The 18738-nt window shown below is 43.6% G+C and overlaps 1 protein-coding gene across 4 annotated transcripts in view; it reads left to right on the forward strand.

Moving 5' to 3' along the window:
* Positions 1-18738, forward strand: part of ctif (CBP80/20-dependent translation initiation factor) — a 216768-nt gene that overhangs the window by 77322 nt on the left and 120708 nt on the right. For all 4 annotated transcript variants that reach the window (XM_072252173.1, XM_072252175.1, XM_072252176.1 and 1 more), the window contains one exon: positions 4605-4685. In XM_072252173.1, the coding sequence (XP_072108274.1) occupies positions 4605-4685 (81 nt within the window). The remainder of the gene's footprint in view (positions 1-4604; positions 4686-18738) is intronic.

An 18738-nucleotide genomic window follows, 5' to 3' on the forward strand; every position in this document is an offset into this window, starting at 1 on the left:
GTATCGGCTTCTGGCAGCTTGTTCCATGTACCTGCCCACCTCTGTGTGGAAAAAGCTACCTCTCAGTTTAAATCTTCCCCCTTTCACCTCAAGCCAACACTCCGTAGTTCCCTTCTACTTTCACGTTCACACTCGCAGTCAGGATCAGATTTATTGGTCAGGTGTACATGGCAACATGCAGTGAACTGTGTCGTTTGCATTAAGACTGACACACCCGGGGATATGCTGGGGGCAGCCTGCAAGTCTCGCCACACATTCTGGCTCCAGTGTGGCACGCCCACCACCTTCAGCAGAACAGCCAGAACACAACAATCAGAACGTGCAAAGTGACAAAGCAACAACGGCAAAACAGGCCCGGAAAAGATTGACAGTCCATTTTATCTGTGCCTCTCATGAGACCATAATGCAATAGGAGCAGAATTAGGCCACTCAGCCAATCGGGTGTGCTCTGGTATTTCACCATGGCTCATTTATTATTATTGTCAACCACTAATAAATTCACCCTTCGGTCTCCTTCACCCGTCCTGTCTCCCCTTGTATAATTCGTCTTCCAGTCCAGGCAACGTCATTGTGAATCTTTCTGGCACGCCTCTCCACCTGATCACTTCCTTCCTGTTGCTAAGCAACCAGAAGTGTACGCAGTATTCCATGTATGGTCTCACCAATATCCTGCACTGTTCAAACTCACTACCCTATCTGACAAAGGCAAGCATGCCTCATCCTCCTCCACCACCTTGTCAACACCTTGAAGGAACTTTTACTTGTACGCCTTGGTCTCTCTGTTCGATTAGATTCTTCATTCACTGTGTTTGTCCTTCCCTGGTTTAACACCCAGACTCCAGTACTTCAGCTTGTCTGAATTAAATTTCAGATGTCATTCCTTGGCCTACTTCCCCAGTTGATCTAAATCCTGGAGCAACTTTCTTCATTGTCCACCACGCCATCAATTTTGAGAATCAGCTGGGAGGTCAGAGGCACTAACTAACACCAGTGTACTGGACGATCCCAGCACATCCTGCCCTCCCAAATGAAGCAAGCTCAGAGAGCCCCTGGTGGGCAAAGGAAACACTTCTAAAATAACATCAAAATTAGCCTGAACAAATCCAACATTACATATATTGATAACAGAGGTGAAGAGGAATTTCTTTAGCCAGAGGGTAGTGAATCTGTGGAATTCATTGGCACAGGCGTCTGTGGAGGCCAAGTCTTTGGGTATATTTAAAGCGGGACATCAAAGGTGACAGGGAGAAGACAGGAGAATGGGGTTGAGAGGGATAGTAAATCAGCCATGATAAAATGACAAAGCAGACTTGATGGGCCAAATAGCCTAATCTGCTCTTGTGTCTTATGGTCTTGTAAATGACTGACAACAGGAGACCTAACATAAGGACACCCTCGCTGATCACCAAGGATTCCTGGTTTATAATTGTCACATGTAGCAGAACAGAGTGAATAAGGTAGATGAACTTGCCGCACAGTTACAGATTGGCAAGTATGATGTTGTAGATATCACGGAATCCTGGCTTAAAGGTGAGAGCTGGGAGCTTAATGTCCAAGGATACACATTGTATCGAAAGGACAGGCAGGAAGGCAGAGGGGGCGGTATTGCTCTGTTGGGGGAAAAAAATGAATCAAATCATTAGAAAGAGGTGACATAGGGTTGAAAGGTGTTGAATCATTGTGGATAGAGCTAAGGAACTGCAAGGGTAAAAAGACCTTGATCGGAGTTGTATACAGACCCCCAAACAGTAGTAAGGACGTGGTCTACTAATTACAATGGGCGATAGAAAATGCATGCCAAAAGGGCAATGTTACAATAGTCACGGGGGATTTCAATAGGCAGGTAAATGAGCCTGGCGCTGGATTCCAGGAGGAGGAATTTCTAGAGTGCCTACCAGATGGCTTTTTAGAGCAGTTTGTGGTTAAGCTCACTAGAGGGTCAGCTATTTTGGCTTGAGTTTTGTGCAATAAACCAGAATTGATTTGAGAGCTGAAGGTAAAAGAAGCCTTAGGGACAAGTGATTATAGTATGATCGACTTCTCCCTGAATTTGAGAAGGAGAAGCTAAAGTCAGATGTATCAGCATTACAGTGGAGTAAAGGGAATTACAGAGGCATTGGAGAGGAGTTGGCCAGAACTGATTGGAAAAGAACACTGGCAGGGATGACAGCAGAGCTGCAGCAGCTAGAATTTACTGGAAGAAATTCGGAAGGCACAGGATATATACATCATAAAGAGGAGGAAATACTGTTTTTTAAAGACAAGATGACAAAACTGTGACTAACAAGACAAGTCAAAGCCAACATAAAAGCTAAAGGGAGGTCATATAATAGAGCAAAAGTTAGTGGGAGGTTAGAGGATTGAAAAGCTTTTAAAAACCAACAGAAGGCAACTTAAAAAGTCATGAAGAAGGTAAGGATGGAACACAAAAGTAAGCCAACCAGTACTATTCGAGAATACCAATTAGTTTCTTCAGATACATGAAGAGTAAAAGAGAGGCGAGAGTGGATATTGGCTCACAGGAAAATGATGCTGGAGAGGTAGTAATGGGGACAAAGAAATGGCAGATGAACTGAATAAGTATTTTGCATCAGTCTTCACTGTGGAAGACACTAGCAGTAGGTCGGAAGTTCCAGGTGTCAGGGGTAATGAAGTGTATGAAGTTACCGTTACTAGGGAGAAGATTCTTGGGAAACTGAAAGTTTTGAAGGTAGATAAGTCACCTGGACCAGATGGTGTACACCCCAGGGTTCTGAAAGAGGTGGCTGAAGAGATCATGGAGGCATTAGTAATGATTTTTCAAGAATCACTAGTTTCTAGAATGAATCCAGAAGACTGGAAAATTGGAAATGTTATTTCACTCTTCATTTAGGGGGAGAGGCAGAAGAAAGGAAACTATAGCCAGTTAATCTGACCTCAGTGGTTGGGAAGATGATGGAGCTGATTATTAAGGATGAGGTGTCAGGGTACTTGGAGGTACATGACAACAAAGGCTGCAGTCAGCATGGTCTCCTCAAAGCAAAATCTTGCCTGATAAATCTGTTGGAATTTTTTGAAGAAGTAACAAGCAGGATGGACAAAGGAGAATCAGTTGATGTTGTGAACTTGTAGATCAGGAGGCCGTTGACAAGGTGCCACACATGAGGTTGGAATATAAAAGCAAGGATGTAATATTGAGACTTTATAAAGCACTAGTGAGGCCTCACTTGGAGTATTGTGAGCAGTTTTGCGCCCCTTATTTATGAAAGGATGTGCTGAAACTGGGGAGAGTTCAAAGGAGGTTCACGAAAATGATTCCAGGATTGAATGGTTTGTCACATGAAGACCGTTAGATGGCTCTGGGCCTGTATTCACTAGAAGAATGAGTGTAATTTCATTGAAACCTATTGAATAGTGAAAGGCCTTGATCGACTGGATGTGGAGAGGATGTTTCCTATGGTGGAAGAATCTAAGACCAGAGGACACATCCTCAGAATAGAGGGGTGTCCTTTTAGAACTGAGATGAGGAGGAATTTCTTTAGCCTGAAAGTGGTGAATCTGTGGAACTCTCTGCCACAGGCAGCTATAGAGACTAAGTATTTGTGTATATTTAAGGCAGAGGCTGATGCATTTTTGATTGGTCAGGGCATGAAGGGATTAGGAGAGAAGGTAAGAGATTCGGACTTGGAGGGGAAAATTGATTAGCCATGATGAAATGGTGCAGCAGACTCAGTGGACCATATGGCCTAATTCTGCTCTTATATCCTGCGGTCTTATACCTTGTCATCACTCATCTTCACTCGTCAAAACCTGAGACCTCAAGCAAAGTACTTTGTCCTCAAAGCAGTCCTTCTCAAATTCTGCTGGAGGTGGCTCCATTTTTAACCATAAGAGATGCTGCAGATGCTGGAAATCTAGAGCAACACACACAAAATGTTTGAAGAACTCAGCAAGTCAGGCAGCTTCTGTGGAGAGGAATAAATAGTGGACGTTTCAGGCTGAGACCATTCATCAGGACTGGAGAGGAAGGTGTTGGATTCTGAAGTTTTTAAATCCAAGGTTATTTCAGAAGTCAGGAAAGAGGCACAAGACTTATTGCTTCATGATTATTTTATTTAGTGTTAATAGAACAATGAGAGAGTTGAAAACAGACAATGATAGAGGCCTACTAATTGAAGAGAGGGAAAGTCAAAAGACAATAGATGGCGCCCAATGTGGAATAGCTGTTCTTGCACCTACATAGATAAGAAAAATTCCATTCAGCTTTGTAGATAAGTGTCAACCAACCAGAAAGTTCTTTTTCAAATAATGCAATAGCAAGAGAAGTCTCCAGAGCTTTCCGGAATCACACAAGTATAATCATTAGGGGATGTACTAAATAGCTACATATACATACTGTGACTAATAGGAAACATACTAAGTAGTTACATGTATATAAGTATACATGAAATACAAACAGACAATTAGACCTTAAGCTGCAAAGAAATTAACAAACAGTCTAATCTAAGAATTAAACAGTCCAATCCAACAGAGGGAATGCTGAACTTTGCTGACTACACCTATCTTAAGGAAAAAGTTCATCCTCATAGAGTCTTATTTTGAATTGTGCTGTGTTTTCTCTACAGTGGAATGAGGATTTCACCGACACGCTAGGCGTACACTGGCCATCTCCGAAAGAGAAGAACTCCTGCAAACAAACAAATCAGGTAAATGTCCTATTGAGTACAGATACTTGTGTCCAGTCGCTTCGAGGAAATGCTAATCAAAGTAGCAACTGGATATTGTGTGTCAAGTAAAAAGAAAATAAGTAACATATAAAGAAGAATAGTCAAAAAAAGCAAGTTAAAAGAATGTTTTTATTGTAACGTATGAAATGGTGGGGCAGCTTTGAGATTACAGACATACTGTGTGTCTATATAGAAAAGGGCCAGAAACATCATGAAGGATCCCACCCCTCCTGCTCATGGAGTGTTTGTCCCACTCCCATCAGGGAGGAGGTGATGTAACATCCACACCAGGACCACCAGACTCAAAAACAGTTACTATTCCCAATCAGTAAGGCAGATCAACATCTGCACCCACTAACCCACCCCTCCACATCCCCAACCACCACTACTTTATCATTTCCTGTCTGTCACCTTATGTACAGACACTCCTGTGCCTAGTGTCACTTTATGAATATACAATCCATCTATGTATATAAGTTATGTGCTATTATTTTTTGTGTTTTTATTATTCTGTTATTTATCTTACTTTTTTTTGTCTGGTGCATTGGATCTGGAGTAACAATTATTTTGTTCTCCCTTACACTTGTGTACTGGAATAATTTTGAATCCTGAGATCGGATTTACATGAAAGGAGAAGACTGTCCTCCAGCCGCACTGAGGGGTTGATTTAAGTCCAAGAAGAGGTGGCAGTGGTCTTGAGGCTCAGAATGGTGGACTTATCCCTGGGGCAGGTCAAAAGCAAGCAAGTATGGAAAGATACTATAGAGACTCTGGTATCATTGTTATCAAACAATGAGGTTATTAAAGGCCTGAATGCTGGCTAATGTTATAGCTTTATGTCAGAAGAGCTCCAAGGACAAGCTGGTGAACCTAACGTCAATGGTAGGAAGGAAACACTCACAACACGCTGGAGGAACTCTGCAGGTCGGGCAGCATCCATGGAAATGATGAGTCGACGTTTCGGGCTGGAACCCTTCGTCAGGTCCAATTCCCTCCCCCTCCCTTCCTCTATACCTATTTCACTCTGCCCCCTCCCAGCTGCCTATCACCTCCCTCATGGTCCCGCCTCCTTCTACTACCCATTGTGTTTTCCCCTATTCTTTCTTCACTTTTCCTGCCTATCCCCTCCCTGCTTCCCTTCCTCCACCCCTTTATCTTTCAAATTACTGGTTTTTCACCTGGAACCTACCAGCCTTCTCCTTCCCATCCTCCCCTACCTTTATAGGGCCTTTGCCCCTTCCCTCTTCAGTCTTGATGAAGGGTCTCGGCCCGAAACGTTGACTCATCGTTTCCACAGATGCTGCCCGACCTGCTGAGTTCCTCCAGTGTGTTGTGAGTGTTGCTTTGATCCCAGCATCTGCAGATTATTTTGTGTTTAGTGGTAGGAAGAGGTTCTGAAAGCGGGGCCAGTCGAGATATCCAGCAGGCTTGAGGTTACACTTGTGCCGAGTGAACCCGAGATTTTAAAAGTGAGTTAGTGGTTACAGGTTAAGGGTGAAAGGTGAATTATTTAAGGCAACCTAACGGGGAGTTTGTTCACTCAGGGGGCAGTAATTGTGTGGAAGTGATAGACGTGGGTTTGATTTCAACATTGAAGAGAAGTTTGGATAGATATGTGGATGGTAGGGGTATGGAGGGTTATGATCTGGGTGCAGGTCAATGGGACTAGGCAGAATAATAATTCAGCACAGACTAGGTGGGCCAAAGGGCCTGTTTCTGTGCTGTAGTGTTCTATAATTAGGGAGTCTGAGGGTCTATGATTTGGAGGTTGGTAGGTTCTTGATTAGGAAACGAGTCAAAGGTTACGGCAAGAGGAGATAGCAGGAGAATGGGGTTGAGAGAAATGATGACGCAGACTCAATGGGCTGAATGGCCTAATTCTGATTCTGTGTCTCATGTCTCATAGAGTCATCACGTCTTTGTGCTTAGGGAAGTCATGAATTTGATGTTTTTTTGAGTTGATCAAGAGGATTGACGGGAGTAAGGCAGCAGAGATTGTCTACATGAAGTTTAGCAAGGCTCTTGACGAGATTCCACATGGTGGACTGGTCTAGAAGGTAGGATCACATGGGATCCATTGTGAGCTAGTTAATTGAAATCAAAGTTAGCTTGATGGTAGGAACCAGAGTGTTGTGGTGGAGGGTGGTTTTCAGACTGGAGACCTGTAAGCTGTGCTATACCACAGGTGTTGGAGCTGAGCACCTTGTTGTTCGTCATGTTGAGATTTAGATCAACTGGGAAAATTGGCCTGAGGGTGATGGACCCAGGGCAGATCCTCCTGAAATGCCACGAAATTTAAAGTTAATGACCCTCTCCACCTCCAACCCCCTAATGGGGGCTGCCTGTTTGGTTTTGCTGATGTTGAGTGAGAGAGTGCTGTGCTGGTACCACTCGGCCAGATTTTCACTCTCCCTCCTAGATGCTGGTTGTCGCCACTCTTGATTCGGCCTACAACAGTACTGTCGTCAGTGGACTTGAATGTGGCAATGGAGCTGTACTTAGCCTCACAGTCATCAGTATAAAGCGAGTAGAGAGACATTTAAGGAACATCTGCACGTGTCCGTGAATCGGATAGGTTTAGACTTAGAACAGGGGTCCTGCCTGAGGTCCAAGGATCCCTTGGTTAATGGTAGGGGTCTGTGCTGGAACTGCACAACCCTAGAAAATTGGCTCTGGAAACTTCCTGTCCAGATTTGCGTTTAGCATCCATGAAGCCGTATTTTGGGAGGAGAAGGGAAGTAATTTGAGGAGGAAACAAATGCTTTGGTGCCTTGTCTTTTCACATCTACTATGAAGACACTGTGAGAAGAGTGTAACAACATTGGGCGTGCTTGGAATTCAGTTTGGTGCCAGGCAGCCGTGGTATTTAACTTTATCTGAAACAGACATCAATAACTCGAGGCTTTTCTTCTGACTGTAAGTAGTGTTGAGAGATGAGAAAAATGATTTGAATTCTTGTAGTAATCTCATAGAATGGGATCAGCTTCCTAATCAGATTGTACCGAAATAGACGTCAAGAATGCTTGCCATTTGTCATCCAGCTGGGAAGAGTACCCAGTGATGAAAGTCTCCCATGGTACTCGTGAAACTTTAGTTTCTGCCTTGAAATCTGTCAGGAAAAATTGATTAAAAAATAAATGGGCATTTGTTCATTAATTGATGGGTCTTGTAGGGAATTCTGAAGTATTTCTGTTTCTGGGTCACAGTTTCACTGTGTTGTTTTCTTTAAAAACAGAATTAGAATCAGGTTTATTATCACTGACGTAATGTTGTGAAATCTTGTTGCAGCAGCACAGGGCAATACATAAAATTACTATGAAGTACAATAAGAAATTACATATTTTTAATAAGTGCACCAAGGGAAGAGCAAGGACAGTCATCATTTTCTCGGTCACTACATTGACTCTCAGTAGAGGATGTGTCCTTTATTTTTAGAACTTCCTGACCTTGATAACATAGTGGTTGGCACAATGCAATTACAGTTTGGTGCATCAAAGGTCAGAATTCAGTTCTGGCGCCATCTGTAAAGAATTTGTACATTCTCCCTCTGACTGTGTGGGTTTTCTCTGGGTGTTCCAGTTTCCTCCCACATTCCAAAGATGTACTGGTTAGTAAGTCTATTGGCTCGTCAAGCCAGATGGTCCTGCTTCAAAGTCTGTAGTATACAATCCTGAAGTTTATCTTCCCCACCGAGGGCCAAGAGAAAAAACAACCATGGAAGCAAACAACAGGAATTCTGCAGATGCTGGAAATTCAAGCAACACACATCAAAGTTGCTGGTGAACGCAGCAGGACAGGCAGCATCTCTAGGAAGAGGTGCAGTCGACGTTTCAGGCCGAGACCCTTGGTCAGGACTAACTGAAGGAAGAGTGAGTAAGGGATTTGAAAGTTGGAGGGGGAGGGGGAGATCCAAAATGATAGGAGAAGACAGGAGGGGGAGGGATGGAGCCAAGAGCTGGACAGGTGATTGGCAAAAGGGGATACGAGAGGATCATGGGACAGGAGGTCCGGGAAGAAAGACAGTGGGGGGGGACCCAGAGGATGGGCAAGGGGTATATTCAGAGGGACAGAGGGAGAAAAAAAAGTGAGAGAAAGAATGTGTGTATAAAAATAAGTAACAGATGGGGTACGAGGGGGAGGTGGGGCCTTAGCGGAAGTTAGAGAAGTCGATGGAACCATGGAATCAACCTCATCAAAGAAAAACATTACAACCCCTCCCACCTACATGCAATAAATGCACAACTTGAAACAAAAAAAAATTTTAAACCCAGACTATATAACGCAAAACGCATATTTCAGTTCAGCTCAGTGTTCATTACGTGCAGGCTGCCCAATTCGAAAATAGCCCACTACTAGTAGCAAAAAAAGATCAGCTAGATCTAGAACACATCATGAAAACCAAATTAATCTGCTGTATGATCTCTTTGGAAACTCACCCGGCAGAAGGAAATGGCAAACCACTGCTGTAACTTGTCACGTACGCGGTTCCCCACTACCTCAGAGAGGCGTGGCGGGTAATAGTCCGCTAACCGGTGAAACTCTGGATGCGACATACATCGCTAAATAAATAAATAAAATGAAAGAACTGAATAGAATGAAGCAGGTTTCAGCAAGTTCAGAAGTTTAGAAAAGTTTTCAATGCAATTTCATGATGGAGGGTACCAGATGGATGTACCATATTTGGATTTTGGAAAGGCTGATGTCCCACAGAGAAGATTGGTCAACAAGGTTAGAGCTCATGGACTGGGGTAATGTGTTTGTTAGGCAGAAAGCAGTGTTTGATTAAATCTGATTACTCTCAAGTTGTGAATTGTACTTGAGCTACAGCTAAGTGTTGTATTTCTAAGTTTCTTTATGGTACAAAACTACATGCGACTGTGAGTAGGGAGGAGGATGTAAGGGGAAGTACTGTAGTCGAGCTGAGTAAGTGACAGATCAAAGTCAAAGTAAATTTATTATCAAAGTACATGTGTGTCACCATATACAACCCTGTGATTCAATTTCTTGCGGGCATACTCAGTAAATCCAACAACCGTAATAGAATCTATAGAAGACTGTGTCAACAGAGTGGACAACCAGTGTGCAAAAGACAACAGACTGCAAATACAAAAAGAAAGCAAAAAAAAAAGGAAATAGTAATAATAAATAAGTACACAGTAAATACTGAGAACATGACATGAAGAATCCTTGAAAGCGAGTCCATATGCTGTGGGAAATTCTGCAAATAAAAAATAACACTGAGAACGTGAGATGTAAGGAGTCTGTAAAAATGAGTCTGTAAGTCATAGATCAGTTCAGGGTTTAGTTAAGTGAAGTTCCTCAGGCCGGTTCAGAAGCCTGTAGGTTGAAAGGTAATAACTTTTACTGAACCTGGTGGTGTGGGTCCTAAGGCTCCTGTACCTCCTGTCCAATGGTAGTAGGGAGAAGAAAGCGTGACCTGGATGGTGGGGGTCCTTGATGATGGATGCTGCTTTCTTGTGGCAGTGCTCCCATGTAGATGTGGTGGGCAGGGCTTTGCCTGTGATGGACTGGGCTATATCCAGCACGCTCTGTAGGCTCCTCTGTTCTTGGGCGTTGGTATTTCCATAACAGGCCATGATGCAACCAGTTACAATGCACACCACTGTGCATCTATAGAAGCTTGTCCACGTTTTTGGTGACATGCAAATCCATGCACAACTTCTAAGTAGAGGCGCTGTCGTGGCACCTGCGTGCCAGCCTCAACACATATCCTCTGATAGGTTAACACCAAGAAATTGAAAGTTACCAATGGAATGTGATGTGGAAAAAATGTAGTTATCCACTTTGGTGCATCAAAGAGAAAATCAGAGCATTTTATTAAATAGTGAGAGATTGAACATCTGGTTGTGTTTTACCTGAGCTTGCTGAAACCAGTATGCAGGTACAACAGGCAAATGATATGTTGACCTTTATTATGAGAGGGTTGGAGTACAAGAAAAAATGCCTTGCTCTGAATCTAGAATATTGTATATGCTTTTGATCTTTGCCTAAAGGAGAACATATTTGCCAACAAGGGTGTGTAGTAAAGATTCTCTAGACCAGTTTGACACGTTTTTGTATGAGGAGAGAGGCCTGGATATTCTAGATTTTGGGAAAATTAAAAGCAGATTTCATTGAAACTTTACATTCTCCTCAAGTTCCCCCTGACTGGTGAGTCTAGAACCAGGCTTTGTGGTTTCAGAATAGGGGGAAGGCTACGTAGGGCTGAGATGGAGAGTTAGCAGTATGTCTTTATGGTCTTCTACTCTACCCATAAAGGTTCAAAGGCAAAGTCAAGTTTATTGTTGGGTGCAATGAAAAAAACTTAACTGCAGCCACAACCCAGTTACATAACATCATACAAGCATCATTCACAAGAGAAATGTAAATTAAACATAAACTATCAATGTTGTAGAGCACTACAGCACCGATAGAGACACTTTAGTCCATCTGATCCGTACAGACTCTCCACCAACAACATATGCAACTTATGCCAAGGTCTGCACACCATCGCAGACTTCAAAGCTAAACGTAGTGGAGTTTTTAACATCGCTGCCTTTCTCCCAGATGAACTAAATCTTCTTTATGCTTGATCTGATGTTGCCAACACTGAGCCCCTGAGGTGAGCCCCCAAAGAGACCTGCACCTCGGTCATCTCTGAGACTGAAGTACACGGGTGTTTCCAACGAGTGGACAGTCGCAAGGCTGCGGGACCGGACGGCATCCCAGAGTGGGTACTCAGAGTGTGCACAGTCCATGCAAACAACTCACACTCCCTCTCCCAGTGCAGAGTGCCCTCCTGCTTCAAAACATCCACCATTGTTCCTGTACCTGAAAAGACCAAGGTAACATGTCTGAACGACTGTCGTTCTGTCACACTCACCTCAATAATAAGCAAATACTTTGAGAGGCTGGTCAAGGACCACATCTGCAGCTTGCTACCACCCACAATGGACCCCCTACAATTCGCCTATCAACACAACCGATCGACAGATGACGTAATAGCCATAGCTCTACACACCATCCTTGCGCATCTGGAGAAGGATACTTATGTGAGAATGCTGTTCTTGGACTACAGTTCAGCATTCAACACCATAATTTCCACCAGGCTCAACAAGAAGCTCAGAGACCTTGACCCTCACCCTGCCTTGTGTAGCTGGATCCTGGACTTCCTGTCAGATCGCCACCAGGTGGTAAGAGTTGGCCCCCTCACCTCTGCCCCTCTGACCCTCAACACAGGAGCCCCTCAGGGCTGTGTACTAAGCCCCCTCTATTACTCTCTGTGTACCCGTGACTGTGTTGCCACCCACAGCTCCAATTTGCTGACGACACTACACTGATTGGCCTAATTTCAAATAATAATGAGGCAGCCTACTGAGAAGTCATCACCCCCTGACACAGTGGTGTCAAGAAAACAACCTCTCCCTCAGTGTTGCTGGTTGTGAACTACAGGAGGAACGGAGACAGGCTAACCCTTATTGACATCAATGGATCTGGGGTTGAGAGGGTGAACAGCTCTACATTCCTCAGCATAAACATCACCGAGGATCTTGGTGAAGCAGTCTCGGATAATTATGTGCTGGACGTGTGGTGGTAGGTGAGGACAAGAGCAACCCTATCCCTGGTAGGTGGGGGGAGATTGGGGTAGGAGCAGACGTGCATGAAATGGAAGAGATGCAGTTGAGGGCAGCGTTGATGGTGGAGGAAGAGCAGATGCGGCGGAAACAGAGAAATTGAGAGAAACTTCCTCTTGTCCTCACCTACCACCCCACCAGCCTCCACGTCTAGCACATAATTCTCCAAAACTTCCGCTACCTCTAATGGGTTCCCACAACCAAGCACATCTTTCCGTCCCCGCATACTTTCCACTTTCTGCAGGGATTGCTACCTATGTGACTCCCTTGTCCATTCATTAGGCCATAAGAAAAAGGAGCAGAAGTAGGCCATTTGGCCCATCGAGTCTGCTCTACCATTCAATTATGGGCTGATCCAATTCTTCATCCCCACTCCCCTCCCTTCTCCCCATACCCTTTGATGTCCTGGCTAATCAAGAACCTATCTATCTTTGCCTTAGATACACCCAATGACTTGGCCTCCACAGCTGCTCATGGCAACAAATTCCACAGATTTACCACCCTCTGATTAAAGTAATTTCTGTGCATCTCAGTTCTAAATGGAGCATCCTTCAATCCTGAAGTCATGCCCTCTGGTCCTAGACTCCCCTACCATGGGAAATAACTTTGCTATATCTAATCTGTTCAGGCCTTTTAACATCAGAATGTTTCTATGAGATCCCCCTTCATTCTCCTGAACTCCAGGGAACACAGCCCAAGAGTTACCAAACATTACTCATAGAGTAACCCTTTCATTCCTGGAATCATTCTTGTGAATCTTCTCTGAACCCCCTCAAATGTCAGTATATCCTTTCTAAAATAGAGCCCAAAACTGCATACAATGCTCCAAGTGTGGTCTCACGAGTGCCTTATAGAGCCTCAACATCACATCCCTGCTCTTATATTCTGTACCTCTCGAAATGAATGCTAACATTGTATTTGCCTTCTTCACAACCGACTCAACCTGGAGGTTAACCTTTAGGGTATCCTGCACAAGGACTCCCAAGTCTCTTTGCATCTCTGCATTTTGAATTCTCTCCCCATCTAAATAATAGTCTGCCCATTTATTTCTTCCACCAAAGTGCATGACCATACACTTTCCAACATTGTATTTCATTTGCCACTGCTTTGCCCATTCACCTAAACTACCTAAGTCTCTGCTGCCTCTCACCCTTCTTAAATAGTAGAGCAACATTTGCGATTTTCCAGTCATCCGATACAATGCCAGAATTTATCGATTCTTGAAAGATTATTGTTAATGCCTCCACAATCTCTCCAGCTACTTCCTTCAGAACCCGAGGGTGCATTCCATCAGGTCCAGGAGATTTATCCACCCTCAGAGCATTAAGCTTCCTGAGCATCTTCTCAGTCATGATTTTCACTGCACATACTTCACTTCCCTGACACTCTTGAATGTCCGCTATACTGCAGACGTCTTCCACTGTGAAGCAGATGCAAAATACGCATTCAGTTCCTCTGCCATCTCTGTGTCTCTCATTGCAATATCTCCAGCATCATTTTCTATTGTTCTTATATCTACACTCGACTATCTTTTACCCTTTATGTACTTACAAAAGCTTTTAATATCTTCTTTGATATTAGTCGCCAGCTTCGTTTCATAATTCAGCTTTTCCTTACTAATGACTTTCATAGATTACTTCTGCAAGTTTTTAAAAGCTTCCCAATCTTCTATCTTCCCACTAGCTTGGCTTCCTTGTATGCCCTCTCATTTGATATTACTTTGGCTCTGTCAGCCACGGTAGTGTCCTTCTTCCCTTTGAAAATTTCTTCTTATTTGGAATATATCTGTCTTGCACTTCTCTCAGAAACTCTAGCCTTTGTTGCTCTGCTCACCTTCCTCCCTAGAGTCCCTTTCCAGTCAACCTTGGCCAGTTCCCCTCTCATGCCATTGTAATTTCCTTTATTCCACTGAAATACTGACGCATTGGAATTTAGTTTTTCCTTCTCAAATTTCAAAGTGAATTCGATCACATTGTGATCACTGTTCCCTAAGGGTTCCTTAACCTTAAGCTCTCTTATCACCTCTGGATCATTGCACAACCCCCAATCCAGCACAGCCGATACCCCAGTGGGCTCAACAACAAGCTGTTCTAAAAAACCATCCCTTAGAATTCTACAAATTCTCTCCCTTGAGGTCCAGTACTGGCCTGGTTTTCCCAATCCACTTTCATGTGAATCCCCAAAGATTATCATGGCGCTGCCCTTCCGACACGCCTTTTCTATCTCCTGCTTTTACCCTTGCCATTTCTTAACTCAACCCATAGAGACTCTACACCTTCCAATCCAATGTCATCCCTTTCCAAGGATTTAATATTATTTCTTATAAACAGGACCACACCACCCCTTCTGCCTACTAACTTATCTTTCCAATACACCATATACCCTTAGATGTTCAGCTCCCAATGACAGCCATCCTTTAGCCAAGTTTCAGAGATGGCCACAATGTCCTATTTGCCAAAAGTGTAGCTGAATTTCAAGATTGTCGATTTTATTTCTTATTTCTTATTCATTCTTCCCCACTGATCTCCCTCCTAGCACTTATCCTTGCAAGTGGAACAAGTGCTACACCTGCCCCAACACCACCTCCCTCACTACAATCCAGGGCCCTAAACAGTCTTTTCAGGTGAGGCGACACTTCACCTGTGAGTCTGTTGGGGTCATTTACTGTGTTCGGTGCTCCAGGTTTGGCTTCCTGTATATCGGTGTGACCCGACATAGATCGGAAGACCGCTTCGCTGAGCATCTACGCTCTGTCCACCAGAAAAAACGGGATCTCCCTGTGGCCACCCATTTTAATTCCACTCCCCATTCCCATACCGACATGTCCATCCATGGCCTCTTCCACTGTCATGATGAGGCCACACTTAGGTTGGAGGAACAACACCTTATATTCAGTTTGGGTAGCCTCCAACCTGATGGCATGAACATCAATTTCTGAAACTTCCGGTAATGCCCCACCTCCCCTACTTCCTCGTTCCTCCACCATTTCCCTCTCTCACCTTATCTCCTTGCCCGCCCATCACCTCCCTCTAGTGCTCCTTCCCCCCTTTTTTGTTTCTTCCATGGCCTTCTCTCTCTTCCACCAAACAACTTCCCAACTCCTTACTTCATCCTTCCCCCTTCAGGTTTCACCTATCACCTTGTGTTTCTCTCTCCCCACCTTTTAAATCTACTCCTAAGCTTTTCTCTCCAGTCCTGCCAAAGGGTCTTGGCCTGAAACGTTGACAGTACTTTTTTCCATAGATGCTGCCTGGCCTGCTGAGTTCCTCCAGCGTTTTGTGTGTGTTGCTTGGATTTCCAGCATCTGCAAATTTTCTCTTGTTTGTAATCATCAAGGATGTCTGGGATTACCTGGAGAGATAGAAGCAAGCAAGCCAGCCAGCATCTGCAGAAGAACTGTAGCAAGATGCTTGGAATAACCTACCAGCCGATTTTCTTATAACACTGCACGACAGTGTACCCAAGAGAATTGATGCAGTTTTAAAGGCAAAGTTTTTTAAAATTTTTAGTAACTTTTCATTTCATTATTTTTGAAATCATCTTTGCTTTAGAGAATATTTTACAGGTAGTGTGCTGTACTTGACCACAACTGAATAATCTCACGGAAGGAGGTGGATCTTCATTACCAGCTGGTATCATTGGTTACATGAGGAGCTGATTTCGGCCATTCTAATATTTCCAAAGACCAGAAATGATGCTTTGAGATTGTGATGAAGAATAATGGGTTAGTGTGGTGTAATTTAGGTTTTTCTCTACCTGAGACTGGTATTATTATTCCATCACTTTGTATCCTCCTTCCATTAAGGTACTAAAGATACTGAAAGATTTTTTAAGTATATAAAGGGTAAAAGGGAGTTGAAGGTAGATACAGGACCAATAGAATATGACACTGGAGATACTGTAATGAGAGATCCAGGGATGGCAGAGAAACTGAATGCGTGTTTTGCATCAGTCTTCACAGTGGAAGACATCTGCAGTATACCGGACATTTCAAGAGTGTAAGGGAAGTGAAGTTTGTGCAGCGAAAACTACGACTGGGGAGGTGCTCAGGAAGTTTAATGGTCTGAAAATTACTCTGCTATTTAAGAAGAGTGGGACGCAGCAGAAAGGAAACTATAGACCTGTCAACCTGACATCAGTGGTTGGGAAGTTGTTAGAATTGATTGTTAGGGATGAGATTATGGAGTATCTGGAGACACATGACAAGATAGACCAAAGCCAGCATGGTTTCCTGAAAGGAAAATCCTGCCTGACTACGTACTGTAATTTTTCGAGGAAATTACAAGCAGGGTAGACCAAGGAGATGTAGTAGACGTGGCGTACTTGGATTTTCAGAAGGCCTTTGACAAGGTGCCGCACATGAGGCTGCTTAGCAAGATAAGAGCCCGTGGAATTGCAGGGAAGTTACTAGCATGAGTGGAACATTGGCTGATCGGCAGAAAACAAAGAGTGGGAATAAAGGGATCCTATTCTGGCTGGCTGCTAGTTACTAGTGGAGTTCCACAGGGGTCGTTGTTGGGACCGCTGCTTTTTACGATGTATGTCAGTGATGTGGACTATGGGATTAATGGATTTGTGGCTAAATTTGCTGATGATACAAAAGATAGGTGGAGGAGCAGGTAGTGTTGAGGAAACAGAGAGCCTGCAGATAGTCTTAGATAGTTTAAGGGAAGGGGTAATGAAGTGGCAAATGAAATACAATGTTGGAAAGTGTATAGTCATGCACTTTGGTAGAAGAAATAAACAGGCAGACTATTATTTAGATGGGGAGAGAATTCAAAATGCAGAGATGCAAAGGGACTTGGGAGTCCTTGTGCAGGATACTCTAAAGGTTAACCTCCAGGATGAGTTGGTGGTGAAGAAGGTGAATGCAGTGTTGGCATTCATTTCTAGAGGTATAGAATATAAGAGCAGGGATGCAGTGTTGAGGCTCTATAAGGCACTTGTGAGACCACACTTGGAATATTGTGTGCAGTTTTGGGCTCCTTATTTTAGAAACGATATCCTGATAGTCATAGTCATACTTTATTGATCCCAAGGGAAATTGGGTTTCGTTACAGTTGCACCAACCAAGAATGGAGTTTAGATATAGCAATATAAAACTATAAATAATTAAATAATAATATGTAAGTTAAATTACGCCAGGAAATAAGTCCAGGACCAGCCTATCGGCTCAGGGTGTCTGACCCTCCAAGGGAGGAGTTGTAAAGTTTGATGGCCACAGGCAGGAATGACTTCCTATGACACTCTGTGTTGCATCTCGGTGGAATGAGTCTCTGGCTGAATGTACTCCTGTTCCCAACCAGTACATTATGTAGTGGATGGGAGACATTGTCCAAAATGGCATGCAACTTAGACAGCATCCTCTTTTCAGACAGCACCGTGAGAGAGTCCAGTTCCATCCCCACAACATCACTGGCCTTACGAATGAGTTTGTTAATTCTGTTGGTGTCTGCTACCCTCAGCCTGCTGCCCCAGCACACAACAGCGAACATGATAGCACTGGCCACCACAGACTCGTAGAACATCCTCAGCATATTGTAGAGGGTTCAGAGAAGATTCACAAAAATGATTCCAGGAATGAAAAGGTTACCGTATGAGGAACGTCTGGCAGCTCTTGGGCTGTATTCCCTGGAGTTCAGGAGAATGAGGGGGGATCTCATAGAAACATTCCAAATGTTAAAAGGCCTGAACAGATTAGATATGGCAAAGTTACTTCCCATGGTAGAGATGTCTAGGACAAGAGGGCACAACTTCAGGATTGAAGGACATCCATTTAGAACTGAGATGCAGAGAAATTACTTTAGTCAGAGGGTGGTAAATCTGTGGAATTTGTTGCCACGAGCGGCTGTGGAGGCCAAGTCATTGGGTGTATTTAAGGCAGAGATAGATAGGTTCTTGATTAGCCAGGGCAACAAAGGGTATGGGGAGAAGGCAGGGATTTGGTATGACTGGAAGAGTTGGATCAGCCCATGATTGAAAGGTGGAGCAGACTCGATGGGCTGAATGGCCTGCTTCTGCTCCTATATATTATGGTCTTATTAAATGGCAAAAGTCTCAACTTTACCACAGTCTAGTAATCTTGGATGACAGGTTAAAAAAATGAAAAGTTTCAATCCGAAAGTTGTAAGATGTTACTGTCTAGAAGGTCCATCACATCCATGCTAACCAAAAGTCAGGTTCAAGTTTGTTATACGAGTGTACATATTTACAACTGACCAAAACATCAAAATATTACCATAGAAAGTCAGTAAAGTGTTATTCAAAATGAATGTAGTAGGTATTGAGCTTTGGTGTAATCCTGTTTCCCACATAGCGTCACAGTTAGCGTGATGCTATTACAGCTTGGGGTTTTCGGGAGTTTGGCACTGTTTGTAAAAAGTTTGTATGTTCTCCCC

The sequence above is a fragment of the Mobula birostris genome, chromosome 3 (genome assembly GCF_030028105.1).
Source record: "Mobula birostris isolate sMobBir1 chromosome 3, sMobBir1.hap1, whole genome shotgun sequence".
NCBI lineage: Eukaryota > Metazoa > Chordata > Chondrichthyes > Myliobatiformes > Myliobatidae > Mobula > Mobula birostris.